The following is a 23,577-nucleotide window of genomic DNA, read 5'->3' as shown; positions in this document are numbered from 1 at the left end:
CTAACCAAATACATCATAATGTAGTGCATGCGTACAAGCATATTTTTATAAGATTTCTCTATTCTTGTTGGCATCGATGCGACGAGTTCAATTTCCCCTAGGATTACGTATAGGTAATATTTAAAATTGAACTCGGAGAAAGTATCTCTATTTTATTTAGGCAGGGCTCGCAGAAATTTATAGGAATTAGTGTAGAATCGCAATTAGAATGGCCTCTCTTATGGTCGGCTCCTCAACGGTAACGTCTTTTCAATGCGCAATTTAAAAAATCTACGCCAAGCATTCCTAACATTTTGTAAGTAGAATTCCAGTTTAAATGATTTAGCCGACCATCGTGTACCCTACATATGAAGTGGCAGTCCTACGCCAAAATCTTGTTCTTTTGTATTGCGAGCACGTACATTGGGACATTTCAAAAATTTACGGCTGCAGTTCCGTGCGCCACTTCCGCAAAATACACGAGCACACACATTTCCGATTACTTTCTCATTTAATTCTCGTAATTCGTCTGGCTACACGGATCTCGATTTTCATTCATCGACTCGCGACGGTCGACCCTTACGATGCTGTTTACCACAACGAGATGAATATTCCCTCCGGCCGACCCATATTTGTTGTCTCCCTTAGCATTTTTTCCGTACTTTTTTTTTATTTCACCCTCCGCCTCACTCTTTGCCTCTCCCTTTCCTTCTGTCTGTTCGTACCGTATTATTTTCGACCTACCCACGCGCACACACGCGCACACACGTGCACACATGCAACCTACTTCGAATCACCCCTGTAGCCGCCCTTTACTGAGAAATAAGCGACAACGACGGCGCAGGAGAAATAATGTGAGCGCGAGTCGGAGCTAATCGTCGCTCGTATTTCATTTTGCTATCTCCCCCCCCCTCTCTCCCCATCTCTCCATCTTTCTTCCTCTCTCTCTCTCTCTCTCTCTCTCACCCTCTCTCTCCTCGGTTTGTCTATTTATCTCTATTTATTTCTCCTCTCTTTATCCGTACAACGACAAGCCGATATTGCATACGGCAGCGTGAGTTGCTATGTGTGTTTGTAGCACCTGACCACGAAAATATGGCGATATCCGCTTGAAAATATTAAACCGGTCATTCCTTTAAAATCATAATATTCATAATTCAAGAAGATAAGAGCTAACGATTCTGCCGTTAAAATTGAAAGTTCTAAATCGTGCAAAAAATATGTTTCATAATTTCAGTAATTTATTTATGTAGTAAATATGCAAAGTTGAGTCATTTTCACTTTCTATGTAAATGTGAAATTAACTATCAAATTCATTTAGAGCTAAATTTTCTGCTTTTAATAATGTCAAAATATTTTGATTATATTACATAAAATATCACGAAATCTGTGATCTGTTTAAAATGTTACTAATCATATTTATTACATATTGATTTGATCATTATATATATTATGAATTGAATTTTTTTTCACGCATTAAATGTCGATTCAAAAAAATTAATTACTTTAATTAATATAAAATTTAATTTATAAAAACAATATATAATAAACTGTAATGAATTTTTATTTTGAAATTTAGTAAGAAGTCTTTCATTAAGTTTACTTATGTTTAACAAATATTTTAAAAATAATTATTAGATTTTTAAAACGATTCTTGAAATTATTTTTTTTAAATCTGTAGCAATAAGATTACTCCTTAATTAAATAAATTATTAATATATGTTGATAGTATTTAATATTTTGTATACTCTAATCATTAGTTAATTATGATATTACACGCGTATTGCAAATACGCAAATGCACGATATTGCACGTACGTTCATACGTAGGCAAGTACATATATATGATTAAAATAGGACGTTTATATTTAATTGAAAAATCGACAAATACACTGGTATATCTATTTTACAAATGAATAAAAACCTTTGAATATAAATTATGTCTTTGTACTGATTTTTGTTTTATCAAATGCAATGTCGAAAAAAATTTTATGTTTTCTGATAGTAATAATATTTCAAATTAATAAACCCATTGATATTTAAAAAATTTTCATGGGTATTTTAGAATATATATTGATCAAATAATGTTTATATGCTGAGATGTGTGGATTACTAAACTGTCAAGGTCAAATTTAGAATAAGACGCTGACCAAGATATACAACCCTAAATAAAAATATAAAAATCAAGATATAAAACCCTCGTGGTATTTATTATCAATAAATATACGCTTTACGTTTAGCTTTATCAATGAGAGATTTCAGTTAGTATATATGTATTTTTAATATATTCAAAAATTTAAAAGTGTAAAAGAACCAGTTTTTGAATATTTAATTTTTATTTTAAATTATCTAAACTTCATTTTATAATCAACTGGCCTTTAACATTTTTGCACATTCTGTAAGCTATGAATAAAATTACCAAGTAAGATTCTCTTAGATCTACATGAATTTTCTTGTTTTTATGAACATGTCAGTTAGAGAAAATATAAACCAACGCTTTTATAAATATTATCAACGTATTATTAAACCGTGCTATCATTTGTCGTGATACTTTTGTGTTCAATCGAATAGGAAAACTAACTCGATTCGGACAAAATGGTTTCCAAATATCTGCGACACAAATTTTTTTTATCGCTGATTATATTCGATCTTTAAGTCATAAGTCATTTTTGAGTTGACGAATGAAATAATTTGAAATTATTAAATAGAAAAAAAAACAAGAAAATTGGAAAGACTAAAATGAGAGGTTTGCATAAAGACTCACAAAAGTGATTGCCAGGTCCGGCGTAGTGGTGTCCTTTGTAAGCTGCAAATAATCCAGGATTGATACCAATCTGAAATAGAAAACGAAAAATTTTTTAAAATACAGATAGACATTTCAGAAGAGATGAAGAATACGTATTTATGCGTACGGATGAAAGAAAAAAAATCATAGATAAGTATATCTAAAACAATAAGCATGAAAGTTTTACGTGTTGATCTTGGAAAAAGTCGCGGTTAAAATAACTGCACTCAGAAAACAGTTGTGCCATGTTAAATACAATTTTATTCGTATCACGAAACTTTTATTAAAATAAATTTATCCAGAAGCATTATAATAATTCTATTGAGAAACATTTAATCAATATTGAAAACTTCAAGTCACTCTTCTTTGACTATTTTTTAGAGCATTTCAAACAATATTTTTATTTTATACAATAAAATTATTTCGAAATTTTAATAAGTAGGACATATATAGATTATTTCTAGTGGGGAAAATTTATTTATTTTTGATAGAGTAACAATTATTATAATTAATGTTATATGACATTTTACCTGTAAAAGAATGAAAATTACAATATTTTTGTAAATAAATAACTAATAAAAAAATAAAATAAAAAAAATGTTAAAAATTCAACGAACTATAAAATTTTTTTACTCTAATTATGCAAGTCATAGAATAATTCATCAAATTAAAATTAATAAATTTTTTGAAAATCAAATATTCTTAAAATGTAATAGACATGATATAGATTACTAGATTTGAAAAGATTTCATCAACATTTCGTCAAGAAATATTTGTTACTTACATTTTATGAAAACTATGAAAAATCTAGAAGACAAGTCGATGAATGAATTTGATTGAAAATTAAGATTCTTCTATAATATACTATTATGTATAATATTTTCTATAATATACATTAATTGCTTTTTTCTTAAAAATTCAATAATCTAAATTTTTTCATCAGGAAAGATAATTTCTTTATTTAATCCTATTCTCTTAGCATTGGTAAATTCGCTCTAAAAAAGTTGTTAAATAATCATTAGGTTATTTCTTGTAATTCGAGTATAACCGTTTGTAGCAATACATTGATATGAAATCTACGAAAGCTGTAAATAAGAGAGAGATATAGGATTAATGAGATAGAGAGAAAGAAGTAAATGGGGTATGGGGGAAGCAAGCTGAATAATACGATTTGACGGGTGGAAATGGAATCCGAGAGTAAACTTTCTTTTCTCTTTTCTCTTTTCTCCGACTGACAGCAAGAAATGAAAGAGGGGACCTAAGAGTCGCGAACCAAGTCTAGTCGCCGTTGTCGTCGTCGTCGTCTTCGTCGTCGTTGTCGTCGTCACCGTCGTCGTCTTCAATCGGCTTCAGAAAATTAGCGGGCACACAACTGGGCTTATTTCCACTTCGTTTCCGTTAACGCGCACACATCACAACTTCGGCTCTGTCTCATTAACGAGACCGCATTTGGCTAAGGGTCGTTCACACTTTTCATCCGAAGCCCAAGTAAAGGAAAGATGGGAAAAATATACAGCCGCGCTATTTACATTAACCTATGACTAAAGGATAAATATTAATTCCGATCTAAACCATTTACTGCTTTCTTCTTTCTATAATCAATTGCAAGGATAAAGATTTTAACGTAAAAAGCAAGAAATGTTTAAATTTTTTTGTAAAACTTGCTTCAGTTCAACGACAAAAACAGTAATGGTTTTTTTTTGTTTGCAAATTTTGCAATTAATAATTTTAATTTTTCAAAAATTCAGATATATATTCAAATATATATAGATAATTTCTAAATATCTGTCAATAAAAATATATAAATCTTTTAAAAGAAATTCCTGTTTTTCTTAATTTATTTAATTAATTAATAAACACGATTAGATTAGTATTGCATTTTAAATCTGAATACCAATTGTAAAATTGTATAATAATACACATTTTCTTATTTATTCAAACTATTATTTCATACAATAAACATTTAGCTTGCAATTTTTTTATATTGCCATAATTACTTTTTACAATTCATATAAAATATCATAAATATTAATCATCTTTTTATTATTATTATAATTTTGTTTATTTTATTCCGTGTAAATACATATAAAGTATTATATATTTTACAAATATTTTGTAACATTCATAGAAGACAGAATCACTAATTAGTAATCATTACTATATATAAGTATCAGTATCTTTACTTAAAATTCTACATTTTTTTACAATTATAATATATATATATATATATATATATATATATATAATAAGAATATATGAATTAAAAACGTTTAAATATAATTTACTACAATGTGATTGTAGATTTTACAATGTGTTTTTATCATTCACACCGACATATTTCCGTATATGTTAAATGGGGTTGAACTAATTTAAATTACAAATAAATTCCATAAATTGATCATATATTCCTTGTATCAGAATTAATATTTTAATCGGAACATAATACTACGTATTTATTTATATATAAACATTAATTCCTTTAGATATATAAAAGTGACGTTTTAGTGCTACTAAATGCGGTTGAAAAATTTTTATTCATTTTCTTATATACATATTTCAAAGACCATAGAAATATGAAATTTTTTATTATGAATATGAAATAAATATGAAATATTAATGAGTTTGTAAGCAATTCTTTTATTCTTCTTTCTGGTATGATATAATTGATTATGTTACTGTTGCCTTAACAATATTTTAGTAACAAATTTTATTAAACACGATTGTTAAAAATTCGATAGTACACTTTAACATGGAAATATTAATTTTCAATTAATTATCTCAAAATTTTTTTTAGGTCTAGTTTTTATATTGATTTTTTAATGCACGATTATTAGATCACAAAAATATATCTTATTATATTATATATTATTATTAACATATGGAATTGGAATGCTAAATTTCCAAGACAATAATATAATTACGATCATTAACATTAACTGTTTTATATTAATTAATTTGTGGTAAGTTATCTGAATACAATAAAAATGAGATACTAAAGTTAAGTCTAACTTATACAATAATAATCTCATTTTTACTCTTTAATTTTAATTGTTAAAGCATACCTGCCTGTAATTATAAATCATTTTTATATTGTAAATTTGTTTAAATATTAACATTATCATGGAATGCGATACTGATGATTTGGTCTATAAAAGTACAATTCTATCAGTTTAAATCATTTTATTAAAAATAATTGGATGCTCAAAATTGAAATAATATGATAAACATACCACAATGAATATTAATTATTAGGCATAATTATTCTAGTTATAATAAGATTGTTGTAGTAAATTTTATTTGCTCTACATTGTGATTTTGGTACACGAGTAATATCAATCTCACCATATACGACTATATAAACTAACAAGAATTCTGTAGATTGTTATTTTAATAGTAATTAGTGTAGCTAACTTATATTTGATAACAATGTTAAATATGGATAATTTATTATTAGTTTAAGTTAAAATCCATTAAAGATAAAATAAGAATAAATATATATTATAGTAACAATATAGGTAAGTGAAATGGATCTAATATTATTTATACATATATAAATACATACATACATACATACATATATATATATATATATAATAATAATATTATAGTATAAATAATATTAGATCCATTATATATATATATATATATATATATATATATATATGTTTATATTAGGATGTTCTAATCCGTCAATGTAAAGTTCCTTAAAGTAATTCTCAAGTAATAGATTCTACACAAGTACACACATTATTGTTTTAAATGCAAGGTTTATCGTACTTAAATTTACAGATGCTTGTAACTATGCCTATAAATTCCTTCACAACAAAGTTACGTTTTATTCGTAATATTATATAGTTATAAAACCTAAAATATTAAATTTTATGTATTTAATGGGATATAATATAATTGTTTTTATTATTTTTACTTTGTTTCTTTTCGTAATGTTCGCTGCTGTGCACAATATTCTTGGAAGAAATGAAAAAGATATTGAATTCAATTTTTGACCAAAAGATACCTTGAATCCTTTATAGTATTTTTTTCTTTAAAACAGTTTATGCTTTTAATAAAAATAAAATAGCATGGACTAGGTCGACAAGACGAGTACAAAACCTGTCTATCTACTTGCCATCAACATTACGGCTCATTACTACGTCCGAGTCGTCATGAAAATTTCAAAACTATACGGCCTTATATTCCCGTTTCCTTGATTTGCAAGACTCCAGTGAACCTTTTCTTTTTAAAGTGCGAAATGATGCTTACACAAGAGATGTTTTACCTGAGTGATCGAAAAATTTTGAAAGCCTTTAAGCCTTGATAGCCTTGATATAAATAAATTATAATAACGAATGCTTTCACAATCCGCCCCATTGATGTACTCTGTAAGACGCAGTCAGTTAGAATATATGTTTAATTAAAGAAATATCTTATTTAAAAACCTTAATTTTTAAGAGCAACGATTATAATCCAACAAATAAAGTTAGCAAATATTTTTTAACATTTATTCTTATATTCGCAAATGTAAAACTATGCGGGCTTCAAGCATGGAAGCGGAAAGCTTACATTCTATAAAAGTAGAGACCAAGTAAGCTCAATAAAAGTATTTTAATGATGAACACGAATTAATAACATCATTCTTTGGCATGTTGTTTACGAATGGTTCGAAGAGCGAAAAAATTGTTTTGTAAATTAACCTAGAAAATCTTTAAATTGCCCGAAGATAGTGGGGGCCTTCCGATTATCTAGTACTCGACGGAATTGTAATGCTCTGAATATGCGGCGTACAATGTCAAATGTAGATAGCCGCGGTTGGCTAACTCATCTGCACTTTGCGACGACGTTGATTATGCAATATGTGTACGAGCACCTCGTCTATAGCTTGTTTACCAGTCTTTGTCAGGTGTGTAGTTGCTGGGTATATGTACCTGTTGCGTAAGTCCGCGCGCGAGTATTTTCTTTGCTCCTCACTTTGGAGGTTAGGTAATTAATGGCGACAAAGTCCAAGGATGCGCGAGTCGAGTGCTTGGCTTATGATGTTGCGTCGCATCGCAAGCAATTGTAATTGTAACCGATTGTTCATCACACGTACACCTTACGTTCATGTTTATATTAGCTATTCAGCCGTGGTAGACTCGATTATGCGGATAATTAACTGCGTAAAGACCGGTTGGATTGTTTAGCGAAACTCGGAAAAGTGTAATGATATTGTGGCGATGCATTGGCTATCGGCTAAAATTGAAGAGCCTACGAGGAGAGTTATTCGGTATGTTTAGAACTTGACTGCTTGAAGATATTAGACTCGGTAGGACGTCACACTTGTAGCTTGATATCCTTACACCTATTTAATCTGGATAAATATGTTGCGAAATAAATAAATAAATAAATAAATAAAATAATAATAATAATAATGAAGATGACCAATGTGTGTGAAAAAATGCAGCCATTTTGATAATGAATATACATCCTGGCTGACGTTACTGGCTAATGCTCAAGTTTCTTTCAACTATAACAAAACTGTGGTCTTTTTCTTTATTTCGCTGTGCCGTTGTAATGTTAATAAAATAATTTTTCAGGTTGTTATTTGTTTTAATTTTCTTCAGGAAGAGAGAGATTTAGTAGAACAAAATTTTAGCAAAACTTATTCTTGTTCATAGTTTTTCTATATGATGATCATTTCGAAAACAATTCTTCAGTCAATTCATAATTGTAGAATGTAGTTTGTTTCTTTATAATGTTTTTTTTTTTAATACGCTAGTGGTATTGGTAAGCATGTTAAGTTGATAAATTAAAACAAAATAATTATAATTTGATCTGATCAAGAAATTGTTGAAAATAATACAACGAATGATTTTTTAATTTTACTAGTCACACATTCATTGCTATATGATAGCGATCGTTTTTATGTGCTACACTGGTTTTACAACGTGAATCTTTCATTTCACTAGCTACATAATCGAGGTGTAATTACGCGACGCAGACAATTGTGTGTACATGTGTCACCGTGTATAATTGCTTATTATTTTACATCCAGGTACATTCGTGAAAGGAAAATATATCGTCGTGTGTATTAACAATACGAAAACCCTTAAGACGCTGTTAAGTTATACATATTTTATATTAAAAAAATAAGAAAAAAAATAATTTTTAAAACGTTAAATTTTTAATAATGAAACCACTATAGAAAACACATTTTATAAGCATTTAAAGGAATTATAACTATTTATTATTTACTTAAATACTTGCAAAAATTTCCCATACAATTCTAAATTAGCATTTGCTTAGATAAAATTTAAAAATGAAAACCAATCAACAGATTGAATAGTAATGACCTTCGTTGCATCACGTGTCGTATTCTGAGTATTTATCGATAAATAACTTTAATTGTTTAGTTCGATTTACTCGAAAACAAAATTATAATTTCATTATCTCTGAAGCTATGATGCATAATTAAGAAAATACTGAATGTTAATATTGCAATAATTAGAAATATTTATTGGAATAAAGACTTGGGATAAAAGGGTAAACTAAAATGATTTTTCAATTTTAATTTATCATAAAGGATATCTATGAAAACTATTGTTATTGCTATTTATTTAACATTTAAAGTGAAAAGCATCTGAAAAAAATACTCTAAACATAATAATAAAATCAAGCAAAAACCTGTCGAGAATTCTATTTTCTCAAGGATGACTCATCGTTCTTAATAAGATTTCGGGATTACGGAAGGCTTTACGAAAAAATATATTTAGTCGTCAAAGTGCATAAGACTCAAGAAGAACCAATAAGTATTATATGGAAATAAGGCAAATGATAAATCCTAATATAAGTGTAAAGGCTCTTGGCTTGCACTTTTTTAATTTTTAGGGTTTGCGCATCAATGTTTGATTGAATTAAAATAAAAAGCTGCTTTTCTAGATAACTAAAAATAACTTTTGTAATGCTCGAGGCCATAAGCAAGGATAAAAATTAATTTAAAATAATAATATAATAATATTGTGTGTATGCGATTTATGTATGCGAAAAACAATTCAACATCGTAAAAAATTCAAAATTTTATTTTGCGTAAGGGTATGTAAATCGTGTAAGGCATAGTTCGATTGTAATTAAAATAGAGTACATAATTTTTATGAATAATATAGATATTATAGCATATATTTAAAAAAGGAATAACTCTAATTTAACACATTTATGCATTAAGATATTAAATATGATTAATGAAATATTGAAAATTAATTTTATCTAAAATAGTAATCACTTTCGTACGCTCTCTTCTTTTTTACATTATTAAATATCTTTTTACAATACTTTTGACAATACGATAAAAGTATGATACGAGAAATTATAATTTTTATTTGTAAATAATCTACGTTTTCGACTATGTTGTTTACTTGAATTGAACAAGAATTTTTTCTTCATCATAAACTCGCGTTCACTTGAAGCGTAATAAAATTGTAACAATCCATTCTACCATCGGGAAAGCGGAATCTAGTTTGGAAACGCTCACGTTTCCTTCTCACCGCGCCTAAAGAGCGATCGGCGTGAATTCATTTCGTTTCACTGCTAAATAACTAAGTACAATTTTGAAGTCGCGATGACGTATTCCAGCGTTAAATATTATACGGCGTGAAATCCATCGGTGTCACAATCACATTGTGAGTGATGCTGATATTGCTGCCCGGTCCATGCAAACGCGAAAATCCGAAATTCACATTTCTCAAATGACGAGGTAGATTGTCCTTCGAGGGCAATCTTCCAAAACGCAGCCACCGAGGCATTATCCACTTGGGGGCGCATTCGTGTGCTCCGTTGCACATTCGCGCGCACAATCCAACTGGCGCAGTCAACCTACGTCTCCTCGCTAACTATCCTCGTAAATAAATGGAAAGCTCAAGTTGTGATTATCCACGCCGCGTCCCCTCGCTTTTTCTCTTATCGAAAATTATCCATTCTTTCTTACATATAATTTTCTGCTTTGTAAGGGACGTAATGTAACAGCCAAATTTCAAACAGATAGAATGTATGCGGCTTGTCATTGTTTTCAACATATTTTTACAAGCCCTACATTTATCAAGTATTTATCTAGTTGGATGTTCTTTTTCTTCTCTATCAAATGTTATAACAATTATAGCGAGGCATTGCAATCCACGTGATTTACGATGTGTAATGATCGTAGAATTCAATTGATTTTCTTTCTCATTATACGAAGATGTACTAAGTATAGACAGTACATATTTTCTTTATCTTAACGGATCCTTCGCACAGTATTGTCTGTAGCGTTCATCTATTATCACTGTATTGCTTCAGTATTTTACACAGCTTTTCAATATCATGAAACAAATTTTTGGGAAATATGGAATATGTTGTTCGCGAGGATAAACTTTTATTTTAATAAATATTTGGACATTTTTACAAAATTAATTCTTGTTTCAATATTCATTTTCTCAGAAAATTATTAACAAGCATATTCATATTATTGGTATATCAAGGATGTTAAATAAAATATATTTCTGCATTTAGTGTTTCTAAATAACTAATCATACAATTAACGAGCGGAGTAATAATATTTATTTTCATATATTCATATATTTAGTTAGAATTTACTCTGTCCAAGTTGTACTGTAATAACATAATTTAAAAAAACTTGCAATTCTAATTAAGTTTTAAACTCTATTTTAAATCTTTTAAAAATAATAATACAACAAAGTATAATTTACTTTGCTATTCATTAGTTAATTCATAAGGGAATAAAATAATTGTAAGCTGCATTCAAAGCCTTTCATCCATAATTCCAGCTTAATGTAAAGAACAAAGAAAAAATAAAATAGACTAGTGGCAATCGGTGAAAGGTAGAGAGAGGTCGAGAGGACGGGGGGATAAGAAGGGGGAGGAGGTTACGTCTATCGATTGATTGTCATCGCATTACACGTGCATGCATGCGAAATAAGAAATGACGATGGACAGTGAGAAGGATCGGGAGGGAGGTGGTGCATTGCTGGTATAAATCGCCACCGCACCTTGATAATGTCAGGGGCCTGCGTGTGATGAATGCTCGGGCGAGGAAAAAGCCGCGCTTCCGCAGCCAAAATGAAAGTCGAGCTCAGGGCTCCATAAAGTACAGCTCGTACGAGCCCGTTAGCGGACTCGTCGGACGTGAGCTCGAGAAGTGTACAGGACGCCCCCCCCCCCATCGCTCTCTCTTTCTCTCTTTCGTTCGTATACGTGCATGTGCAGACGCACCCAGCATGACTAAAGGGCGATTGCGATATTAGTCCCGGAGCTGTGTACGGGTTCGATCGAGGCCCGCGATTATGCATCCTTTCACGTGTTTTTAGCCGCCCCGCGCGAAAAGTGCTTTTACATAATCTGCCAATTATGAAGGCTCTTATTACATTTTTTTTCTCCATTGCCTGGCAGCCATTGTGCCGAATTGAATGGAGGCACAAATTATTTCAAACAATTTTGGAAGCTAATGATTTTTACGATGCCTTGGTATTTTCGAAATACGCTCCATAATGCTCGTTCGATATCCGTTCGCGTTACATTTTAGCCCAGTGAATTTCCATGGGAATTCAATGAATTTCAAAATTTAACGCATCTTCAATATATTTTTCTATTTACCATTAAATTTTCAACTCAATATTATAATACTAATAATGTGTCTGTCATTATTTCAATTCCAGCGATTAAATTTTTTGGTAGAAAAATAACGTTTTTTTTCTTTTATCGAACACACACGTACAAACGGAGTAATTTTTGCATGATTTTCTTTAAGATTTTCAAAATTCTGTGCAAAGACAAGAAATACGCATGTGTAATAAATTATGAAGTAACCGTGATCATAGATTTCTTAAACTGAATAAACGATAAAATAATTACAAATGGATTACCATGGATTGAATTTTTAATATTTATATTTATCCTATCGTTAATTAGTCGATACCATTGTTATTTCATTATTGATCCATCGTTAATGTTAGTTGATAAATTCAAAGCTTCTCATAAAATTTTATAGCATTTAACAGGAAAATAATTATTAGGATGGATGATATTTTAAATTACTTTCCATAATTAATGGACAGACTCCAATGATAATATTTTAATTTGAAATCGTTATTTTTGCAAACGTTGCAAAAGCAATGAAAACGTTTTAATAAACAATTGATTTTATCTCGCAAAATTTTTATAATTATATATAACTTTCAATGCAATAATATATAATGATAATAATCTGCTACTTCCTAGGTAAAAAATATTTTTCGCAAAAAAGTCTTCATTTAGAATGTAGTTAGACTTAGAGCACTTAGAGTGCTTAGAGCATTTCTTAGCTTTTTCTATTTCACACGAGGGTGAAACTAGACTTTCTTTTATAAATTTAGTATATAAAATTGATGTGTTTATGAAGTAAAGATACAAATCAGAAAATGTATGTGCGTATGTATAATATGAATAAAATATGTATTTTCCATATAGATTTTTCATATGTATAAATATAATTAATTGTATAAAATATGTATAAACTACAAAAAAAATCCATTATGATTGTATTACATTTCAAAGATAATATATACAAACTATTAATTTTCATCAGGTTAATACGTGCTACAAAAATTGATATTACGTACTAATAACACAACTAAAGATGTGATTTCACAAAATGGCAATACGATAAGAAGGTTGGAATGTGGTAAGTACAAAATAGATAGAAACCTTGAAACATGCAAAGTAATAAATAGTTTGATAAATCACTATTGTTGAGCAATAACAAAAACAAAAAAAAAAAAAAAAAAAAAAAAAAAAAAAAAAACTAGAAAACTTTATTCATAAAAATACACGGGAATCTTTTGAAGTATAAAATTGAAAAAAGATCAAGATTGAAAATCGCATTGAAAAAAGGTTTCGAACTGCAAGAATCGAGGGGGATTATAACCGTGCAGGCGTTAATGACCGAATTGTTGAATGCGAATGACAAATTTATAGATGCCCTGGCCGCGATTACGAGGCGCGCGTTTGCGCCACCGATTCGACTTAATTTACCGTTAAATCGGACAAAGGGACAAAGCGAAAGAGAGTGAGCAAGTGGGTGAAAGAGAGAGAGAGAGAGAGAGAGAGAGAGAAGGAGTGTGTGAGCGCCCGCCTGTGTGAGTGGGCGTGAGAAAGAGTGAGGAGGGAAGGAGGCAGGAGGGAAATGGTGAGCGAGACCGTTTTTTGTCCCGTTTGCCAATATCGCTCAACGCGATGCGGGCCGCGTTGTAAACTCTTCATTTTCTCAATTTTACTCGTTCCTTTTGTTTTTCTTTTTTTCTCTATCTCTCTCTCTTTTTTTTATCTGAGCATTTTAATTCAGCGGGGTAGTTTTTTTTATCATTTTCGTGTATGCTTTGTAATGTAGGCGAAATACAGCAAAATTGAAGCGTTTTAAAGATTCTTTTGAACGTTATTGACTTTGTTTTACGTTTCTCTTTTAGTGAAATTAATCAAAGGGCACTTTACCTTTCACTATTCTGAAAACTATCTCTGAAATTATGGATTGTACAATTTTTAAAAAATTGTATGCATAAATAATTTATTTTATAAGCTTATTTTTTAATAGTGATAATTTTTCCAGTTTAAGGATATTATCAATTTCATCAATTGGATTCCATCAATAAAATTAACATTCTGAAACGACTTTATGCTTTATATACATTGGAATTTTTCTATGCGCACTGAATGAAATGCTAGACAATATATACGCCAACGAACGTCCTAATTAAACTTGAACAGAATCATTTACACACCGATATTCTCTTGACTAATCCATATCCATGGCATGTAATTGTATATCCATATACTCTGATATTTATACAGTGCACTTACTACACAAATAAACGATGCCTCTTGTTTCGATAGACAATGTTACCTATCGTAATTTCAATCGGAAAAATAAGCAAAATACTTGTTTTGCATAAGCTTTATGATGACTTTCTGAATTGAAATCATTTCAGTTTTATTTTCATTATCATCATCATGATAATAATTAATGCATGGTTTAATTTTATTTTAATGTCAACGGAATAATTGAGTCGATTATTAGTAAGTAAATTATTTGTAAATAAGTAAAAAAGCAGTTTCTTCGTATGTTCTAAATAACAAATTCTGTATTCTATTAATAGATAGCGCATTAATTTGATAAAAATGAATATATGACGGCTTCAGATATAAAATTCAAGGACATGACAATTACACACGAATCCATAAAGTCCGGAAGGAAAGAAGTCGATCCTTTAGATGCTCTTTGAGCTCGTGAAAAGTAAACTTTCATAAAAATTAAATTTATTGTTTTCCATCGCCTGCTTGTAATACAACACGTGCACAAGTCGGCTACGCTTTTCAAAATATATAAACAATTAGTAGATTTTAAAGAAAACTGCAAAAGACTGTTAACTTTGAACCAATGATCTTTGTGTAGTGAAATTGTGTTAACTTAGTTGAATTTCTCTTACCTCACCCCCCTCGTATTTGAAAATTCAAAAACAAAATATCCTTTCTGTATTATTAAATCAAAAGCAAATTATCTTTTTTTACAGTCACAATCATATGATTGTGAAATTATATGATGTTAATTTATGACAATTGAATTAAATGTGTCTGATATAATTGATTCATGTTTTGAATTTTCAATAATCAATTTATGAAATAATAATAATAATAATAATAATAATAATAGTAAATACTAACATCTAAAAAACATTGTGTGTTTATAGAGAAACTGTAATTTTAATCAAATTGTAAACAATTTGCCTGTAAAATTATAATCATAATTATAATAAATATATTTTATTATTATTATTATATGTGGAATTGCAATTGCATTAGCATTCTTGAAATACTTAACTTTTCATACTTTCATCGACATTGTATTTTCAAACGTAAGTGTAATTCTAATCTAATACAATAATTAACCCATTATATAAGTATATGAGCATTAACTTTTATTACCCCATATAAGTATTAACATTTATTAATAGGTATAAAAATTAATTTTATTATGATTTTATATATGTAAGTATCTATTGGATTGAATACTATATAAAAAATGCTTTTTATTTATAAGATAGGAATAAACAATAATTGCTTATTTTATTTTTCGAGATATGTAAAGTATGTTTTCAATACATTTAAAATGTATGTTTCTTTTTTACAAAACTAATTAATTATTAAAATCAATGTAATTGGTTATTTAGACGCTTCGCGAAGAAATTATATGAAATAGTTTGATTAAAAAAAATAATAAAAAAAAAAAATTGGAATAAGCTTTTATAATAACAAGTTTTCTAATTACGAGATTTTTTATTACAAAAGAGTATGAATTATTCAATCAATAAAAATAGCGAAAAATAAAAAAATAAAAAAGCACTTGATGGTCATAAATAATGATTATGTAAATAATATGTTTAGCCACGTATAAGCTATCTTAAATAGCCAAAGACTTTTTATTTCCGTATACTCGAAATTACCAAAAAAGTCATAAAGCGGCGGTTATTTAAAAAAACTTTCTTTCTACCGCCTTGTAAAGGACAAAAGGAAGGGGTAGCAAACGGCAAAATGCTCGAGCCAATCTACTTTTTGCAGTCCAGCATCGGCATTCGTCTTTTCGGTGACTACCGCGCGACGTATTAACGAGAAGACTCATCAGGGACAACCGCACCGAGTCGTCTCCCGGAACCACGATTCAGCACAGGACGGGCTAATGGCACTGAAAGTGGCCGCGAAGAGGTAACAAGGATGTGGGCGTGGGCGAACCGAAGAGGCCACGAGTGCAGCGCGTAACGATGCCGGGGACAATTAGCATTGTGCGCATGCGGGGCGTGCGGCAAACGAACTTACGATGATGATGTCGAGGTCGTCGGTGAGGTGATCCGGAAGTACGCGCTTGCTGACTTCCTCTTCCGGCATTCCGTCGAACCTGTCGTGCTTCTTCCTCTCTTTGTATGTCTTGGCTCGCTTCTTAGCCTCTGCCAGCTCGGCTCTGCAAATAATAAACACGGCGTTATATTGCGATCGATCACTGCGAAACGGCTAATCAATGTTGCCCTAACGCTCGTCGGGCCAATCATCCTGCGAAGTATGGCTCACTTTTAAAAGTGCATTATCTCATTATTATCGAGGGGCTTTGACAATTGGCAGTCGTGTTTATTTTCGCACTAGTTTTGAAGTTTGCGCTTGAATTCTAATGCCGAACGAGCTACTGCCATTTGGACGTCGATATTTCCCGTTACGTAATGCAAGTCCTCAATGATGAACAATAATAATTACATTGAAATGGAGGATTATAACATGACGAACATATTGAAGATGTTTCGTAGGAAAAATTATTAAGATAGCATTTACAAGTGTAATTAAATATAATGTGCATTAAATTATCCGGAGATTGTAATTTCTCGTTATTTTAATTGACTGGTATGATTAAAGGCAACTTGTTTATTCAACTATCAACTTAATTTTTAATAATTTTACCATTTAAATGCAATAACCCCTTTCTAAATAACATTATAATTAGTTTTCCAAAATAGAGTATAATGCAAAAAATTTTATTTAAAGCAAACTCAAAAACTGTTTGCTATGAAATTTTTTACAAATATACAATAATGCAGCAACATCTACACATTAAAATATCATATATATATATATATATATATATATATAATACGATTAGGCAGTTTCAATGGTTTCGTTACTAAATGAATAAGAATGAATTACAATTTTGCTGTACAAATCAACAATTTTGAATGAAAATCGTGTTTTTTTAACAAATTCAATTGAACACATTTCTTTGAATCTACATTTTACATGTTAAAAGTAAGTTATTCAAGCTCTTATATTATAACTCAATATGAAATTGATGGTTGATTCTTTTCAAATTAAATGTATATGATGATTGTAGTGACAAAGACCCCTTTTCTCACTTTCTTAATTATAATGATAATAAGTCAATTATTAACGTATCGACGTAAAACCTAATAACATAAATTAAAATCAAGATTTTCATTATTTTATTTTTATTTAATATATTTTTTAGATGTTTCTATAGCGTTTTCTGAAAAAACAACGGGGATTTTTTGGGTCACTTCTTATCCAGACTATCTACGACTATCTAAGACTCTAGATCTTATCTATTCAGAATTACAAGCTTTTATGGATATTTTCTAAACAAAATCGATCTTACACAGAAATAGAAGTAGTTGAATAATGTCATAAATTGTCACATCATTGTTTAAATAAATTTTACTCTGCCATTATTGTGGATTACATTAAGGTTAAAGAATTCAACATGTTATAATTGAATATTTAATGTGTTGTAACTACAGAACTCATAAATGAATCACATTTGTATGTATTTATAAAAATTGTCTATAACGTGAAATATTCAGTAATGGGTTTATTATTTATCTTAAAATTTTATTTTTCATTTTTCGTTTCATTTAACATGTAATAAGTATGCATTATTAAACCCGCGAATAGTTGAATGCAAAATTTTATGGTAGTTTGTCAAATTTTCTTAAAGCTTTTATTATTTTTATCTCATTAATGTACTTATGCATTCTATGAATATTCTATCAATATCTTTACTTTTACTTTGCACATTTTAAAGTCATGCGAAGAAGAAGTACTTTTCGACTAAAATATTTTTAGTCTAAAAAGCATTACGTATTAAGTATTAATTTGAAAATTCTATAAAAAAAAGTTTGTTCATCTCAATTCATTATTATTACCACAACGTATAATGAATTATACGTGTTAGTTGCTTGAGCAATAAAAACTGTGAAAAATGTATAGACAAATGTTATAACAGGTGTTATCTGTTGAAAATGAGTTATAAACATTCGTCGAGTATTTCAACAAGTGTTGCTTTGTCGTATTTTTTTGCTAAACAAGATGTAAGAAAACATATAATTTCATATAATTAAGAATATGAAACTCTATGCTAATAAAAGTGTAAATGTTTTTTTTTATCATTTTCAAAGTTTAAATTTCAGTGTTTGTAAATATAACATTATAAATAAAATATTTTTAAAGTTGTTGAATAAATACTCTTAAAATAATATTTAATTGCATTTTTTTTAAATTATTAATAATTAATAACAAATATTGTTTATTGGATAAAATAATTTTAATATCATTAAGTGTACAAAATAAGTAATATCGAAAGTAATAGTGCAGACAGATATAAGTAATAATACAAATAAGTTTCATAGATTTATAAAGTTGTTTTAGTAACCACACTAACATAGCCTTAGTAAAAAAATAGCTTGTATTTTAGTAAAGACAATTTATATTTATTATTAACGTGTCATACAACATATTTATTAAATACTTTCGTTTATATAGTCTTAACATTTGAAGCCTCCATAAAGTTTTACATTAATCGCTGTAATTTGTGTATTCAACATAAACGCAATTCTAGGACTCCTCTATTTTTAATTACCCAGATTATAAAGTGTATTGTTATTGAAATTTATTAGAGTTTAAAATTATTCTATGTAGACCACTAAATATATAACTTCTAAAATACTTAAAAGGTTATATTTAAATACGCTATCTAAGTAAATTGTAGGTTTGTACAGCCAACGAAAAGCCCCTCGTAATTCTTTTTGTAGATATGCATCTGAATCAATACAAAAATTTAAATCTCTTGAAATTTAATAACCATTATATAACAAAAAATTATTTGTAACGCAGTTTTTAAAAAACTTCCCAAACTATTTACTGGCCTGACAAATACGATCATAAGTAAATAGATTTATACGAACAAGGCAAATTCAAACAAGAACCCAAGTTGGAAAATTAACCAAGCAATACCCAAACATATTAATTTATGTCTTTAATATGTAATGGATAATAGCTTTGCATTAACTTGCAATCGATACTCACTCCTCTGGCGTAAGGATCATCTCGCATTTCTTCTTTCTGCCGCGTTTCTTCGGTTGATGCACCAGCTGAGCATTAACAGCGCCATTCATCATCTGCAGATTCATTTGGTGCTGTTGCTGCTGTTGCTGTTGTTGCTGGACCGAACACATAGAGTTGGGTGGCGTGGAGGTAGGCGTGACGAGGCCCGGTTGGGCGCCACCACAAGTCATGCCATCCGGGTTGTCACCAGGGCTACTAGCCGTTCTAATGCCGCTCATCGTCAGCTCCTCGTCGACGAACGAATAAGGATCCACCGGCGTCTCGCACTTTATCGAGACCTGCAGGAGAAGGACAGAACAAACGTCTTAATTATATTAACTATCTTGGATGTAGGGTCGAGAGTCAAACTGACTACGCAGGGTCTTTACATTTTGCGCCCCTTTCGAATTTATTCACACGTACCCGATACTGCGGTCTCTACGACACTCAAATTTTATCAATCCTCTGTTTTGTTGAGTAATGTGGATATAAAAATATATAATAATATATTAATATATATATATACAAATTTAATGTTGTCGTCGGATATTAATTAAGCAAGAAACGCTGGTATAATTAAAGAGGAACTTGCATAATGATAGATGAATTAAGCCAATCTACCGCATCAATTAATTTTAATAATATCCGTTTAAAAATGCTCAAATTTTCTACCCTCTATCATGTAATTATGACATCTTACAAATTCATGGATAGTAGGCTATCTTATAATGAAGCTATTATGAATTATCAATAACAACAAAAAGAACAGAGCTTAGCATTAGCTACTTTAATATTTTTTGCAATTTAATGCTTGCTTTGTATATTTATAATTATAACATATGTTTTCGTTATTAATTATTAATCAACTTTTTTTTCAATTTCTGTGAAAATATCTGAAAAAAATCTTAGCTTTACAATTAAATTATATTTAAATTTTCATTAAATTTGAATAATTTATTGATAAAACACGTCATTACACGGCCTAATGATTGAGATTAGACTTATTAGTAAATTTTACTCTTCGACTATCATTGAAGTTAGTGGAATCATCTGCATTCAAATTTCAGTCAAAGCAAAAAATACGTTAATACCATCAATACAAATAACCATATGATAGTAAAATTTTATATTTCGTTGCCGCTGTATTTATAACCATTATGGGGTAATGCGTAAATTTTATTAAAAATATTAGCAAAAATCTGTTGACGATTTGAACCATACAACGAAGTATATTGAACAAAGAACTGAATAAAAAGATTTATAGTCATTTAATTCAGGATATATGCACCATATTATCATTTTAAATTAAATTAAAAATTACATTAAATTTTCAGAAATAATAAAATTTCATAATAAGATTGAAAATGAAGTGTAATCGATGGTTTTTATTTATTTTCAGAAAAATTCTTATTATACAATATATAGGATTTTAATCAATCAATTAATTCCAGTATTAAACAAAAGTTTCAGCTGCACGTTCTACGAGAGCAAAATATTTTTTTAGGATATTAATATGCGCATGTAGTCATTTTGAACACAATTTAAATTTGACAGACAAGATTTTAATTGTGTTATTATATTTCAGTAGTTTTTTTACAAATAACAAAAAAAGATAACAAAATATGTTGTTCGCGTGTTTATTAATATTGAAATGTATTAGTTTAATATGGCGAAAATATGCCAACAAAGTTTATCAGTCTAATATGCATAAATAAACAATTCCGGAAATATTAGTTTAACTTTTAAATTAGTTTAAAATACTAATAGAATGTCAAATTTAAATATATCTATAATCAAGAAAACGTAAAAAGTAACGTAAAAAAAATGCACGTTCAGTTTAAGCTCATTACTAGTACAAATTGCTGAAAAGGTGATGTGATTCATCTTAAAAAAAGTTATTACCGTCTTGTGCTCGACACAAATGATTATAGAAACTGTTTCAAAGCTTTTGAATTTTCATGAAACATAACATTATTGAGAATGCTAAGAGAAAATGATTCTTAAATTATAGAAAAAACAAAATTATTATATTTAAGACAATGAGTTCAATGGTGTGTTAATATACAATTATATTGTGTAAATGAATAATTGATTGCCGGAATAAAAACTTTCAAATAAGACACACTTAATAAGATATTAATTAATATGTGTTACTTTTCTTTAATTGTTTTTAATTAATACATACTTTAGTAGACCATTTATATTATTAATTGAAATTATTTACAAGGAATATTATAATAAAAATTTTTTAAATCAAAGATCTCCTCATGGGCAATGCATAAAAATTACATCAACTTAATAAATATGCTGCATTCTACAGCGACTAAAATATTTTATTTATTGATTTTACATGTCCTTAATAAAAAAATTATGATATTGAAAATACATATTTATATAAGTATTGCACTTGCAGTAGATAAAAACTAGTTAAGTTTTAATTATATTTCAAATTTGTTATGATGCAGGTTCAAGTTTGGAATTAAAAACATTTTATAAATCATTTTTTTATAGATAATGCCCATCTCGTATTTTTTATATTCAACTTAAGGAATCAATAAATATCTCGATAAACTGCTTTATCAATGCAAAGATACTATCAATACGATAGCCATATTGGTAAAATGGGTGCATTGCTTCCTTATCAAATTAAGACAAGATCGATGTATGCGTGGTAATTGTTTAAGATACTTTGTTGATAGATAAACAGCGAAGTTTTGCAAACGAACTGATAAAATCGAGAAAAGTGGAGAAACAAGACCAAAAAGACACGAAGGATAGCTCAGGCAAGGATAAGTGTTAATATCAAAATAAAGAGGCTAACCAATGGAAATGAAGAGTGCGTTTTATGCCTATTATACTGCGCGCGCGCTAGTTAAAGTGAACAAGGCATGTAAATTTTGGGACGCGTTCGGCGATTCCTGCATCAAAGTGTACAGCGGCTGATGTATGATGGATGATCATAAATTGCGCACCAAGAGCATAAAAACGAGGACCTCGATTCGCTAATTTTTTTGCTATTAGCATTACATGTGCTTATGATTGAACATTAAATGGCGCGATTGCAAGCATCATCCTTTTATAATTTGAATTTAAGTCTGAGTTCAATATTAAACCTAAAGACCGCTCTGTCTTTTATTTTTCTTAAGAAATTATGCAAACGATAATAGCTTCCATTGTGTTCATTATTTTCGTATGGTATTTTTTTTTAAATGAAAATCGTATTTTTTTTTATATGCATATTTAGCCAACGCATTAATATAGACGTTAATAGTATTCTGATACATTATTGGAACTAAGTTTGATGTAACATTTGCTTTATTTTAATTAGTCTATTAACATAAAATTCGGTTGACTAAATAAAAAATTGACCATTTTTTGCAAATATTAAATCTTTTGATAATCGTAGTGTTTTCGTAGTGTTACGATTTAAATTACACTAGTGTATTAGAATTAAGAAATATAATAAGCTCGCAATATAAAATAATTATTTTATATATATTTTTCGATTATAAGTTATCTTTATAATTCACAGTCTTTTACTCCAATTTTATTGTTTTTTCCATATTTCAGATATAATAAACATAAATTCAGATAGTCAAAAACAAAATAGTACGTGCAATGTATACTGTGCATATGCTATTATTCTAGGTTTATCACCCCACGATGAATTTCTATTCAATGCACGAAATTACATTTGCAAATACTTATTATTTTTGTACACGTATACAATTAATATAAAAAAATTTAAAAAGAAACTATGTGTAATATACATTGGACATATCTTCCTATTATAAAAACCCTTGAATTTAGATTTTGTTTCATTATGGTGGACTAAATCGGATTGTAATAAATCAAAATAAATTTAATACAAATTATAAATTTATGAAA

General features: G+C 29.0%; 1 protein-coding gene across 2 annotated transcripts in view; it reads right to left on the bottom strand.

Moving 5' to 3' along the window:
* Window positions 1-23,577, bottom strand: part of Tdg (Thymine DNA glycosylase) — a 152,781-nt gene that overhangs the window by 41,948 nt on the left and 87,256 nt on the right. For both annotated transcript variants that reach the window (XM_011503861.1, XM_011503862.1), the window contains exons 4-6: window positions 19,672-19,988; window positions 16,627-16,768; window positions 2,743-2,812 (exon numbers count right to left, since the gene is read on the bottom strand). In XM_011503861.1, coding sequence (XP_011502163.1) covers window positions 2,743-2,812; window positions 16,627-16,768; window positions 19,672-19,988 — 529 coding nt within the window. The remainder of the gene's footprint in view (window positions 1-2,742; window positions 2,813-16,626; window positions 16,769-19,671; window positions 19,989-23,577) is intronic.

The sequence above is a fragment of the Ceratosolen solmsi genome, unplaced genomic scaffold, assembly GCF_000503995.2.
Source record: "Ceratosolen solmsi marchali unplaced genomic scaffold, CerSol_1.0 scaffold53, whole genome shotgun sequence".
NCBI lineage: Eukaryota > Metazoa > Arthropoda > Insecta > Hymenoptera > Agaonidae > Ceratosolen > Ceratosolen solmsi.
Note: the sequence above shows the minus strand (reverse complement) of the source record. Positions and strands in the feature narration are given on the sequence as shown.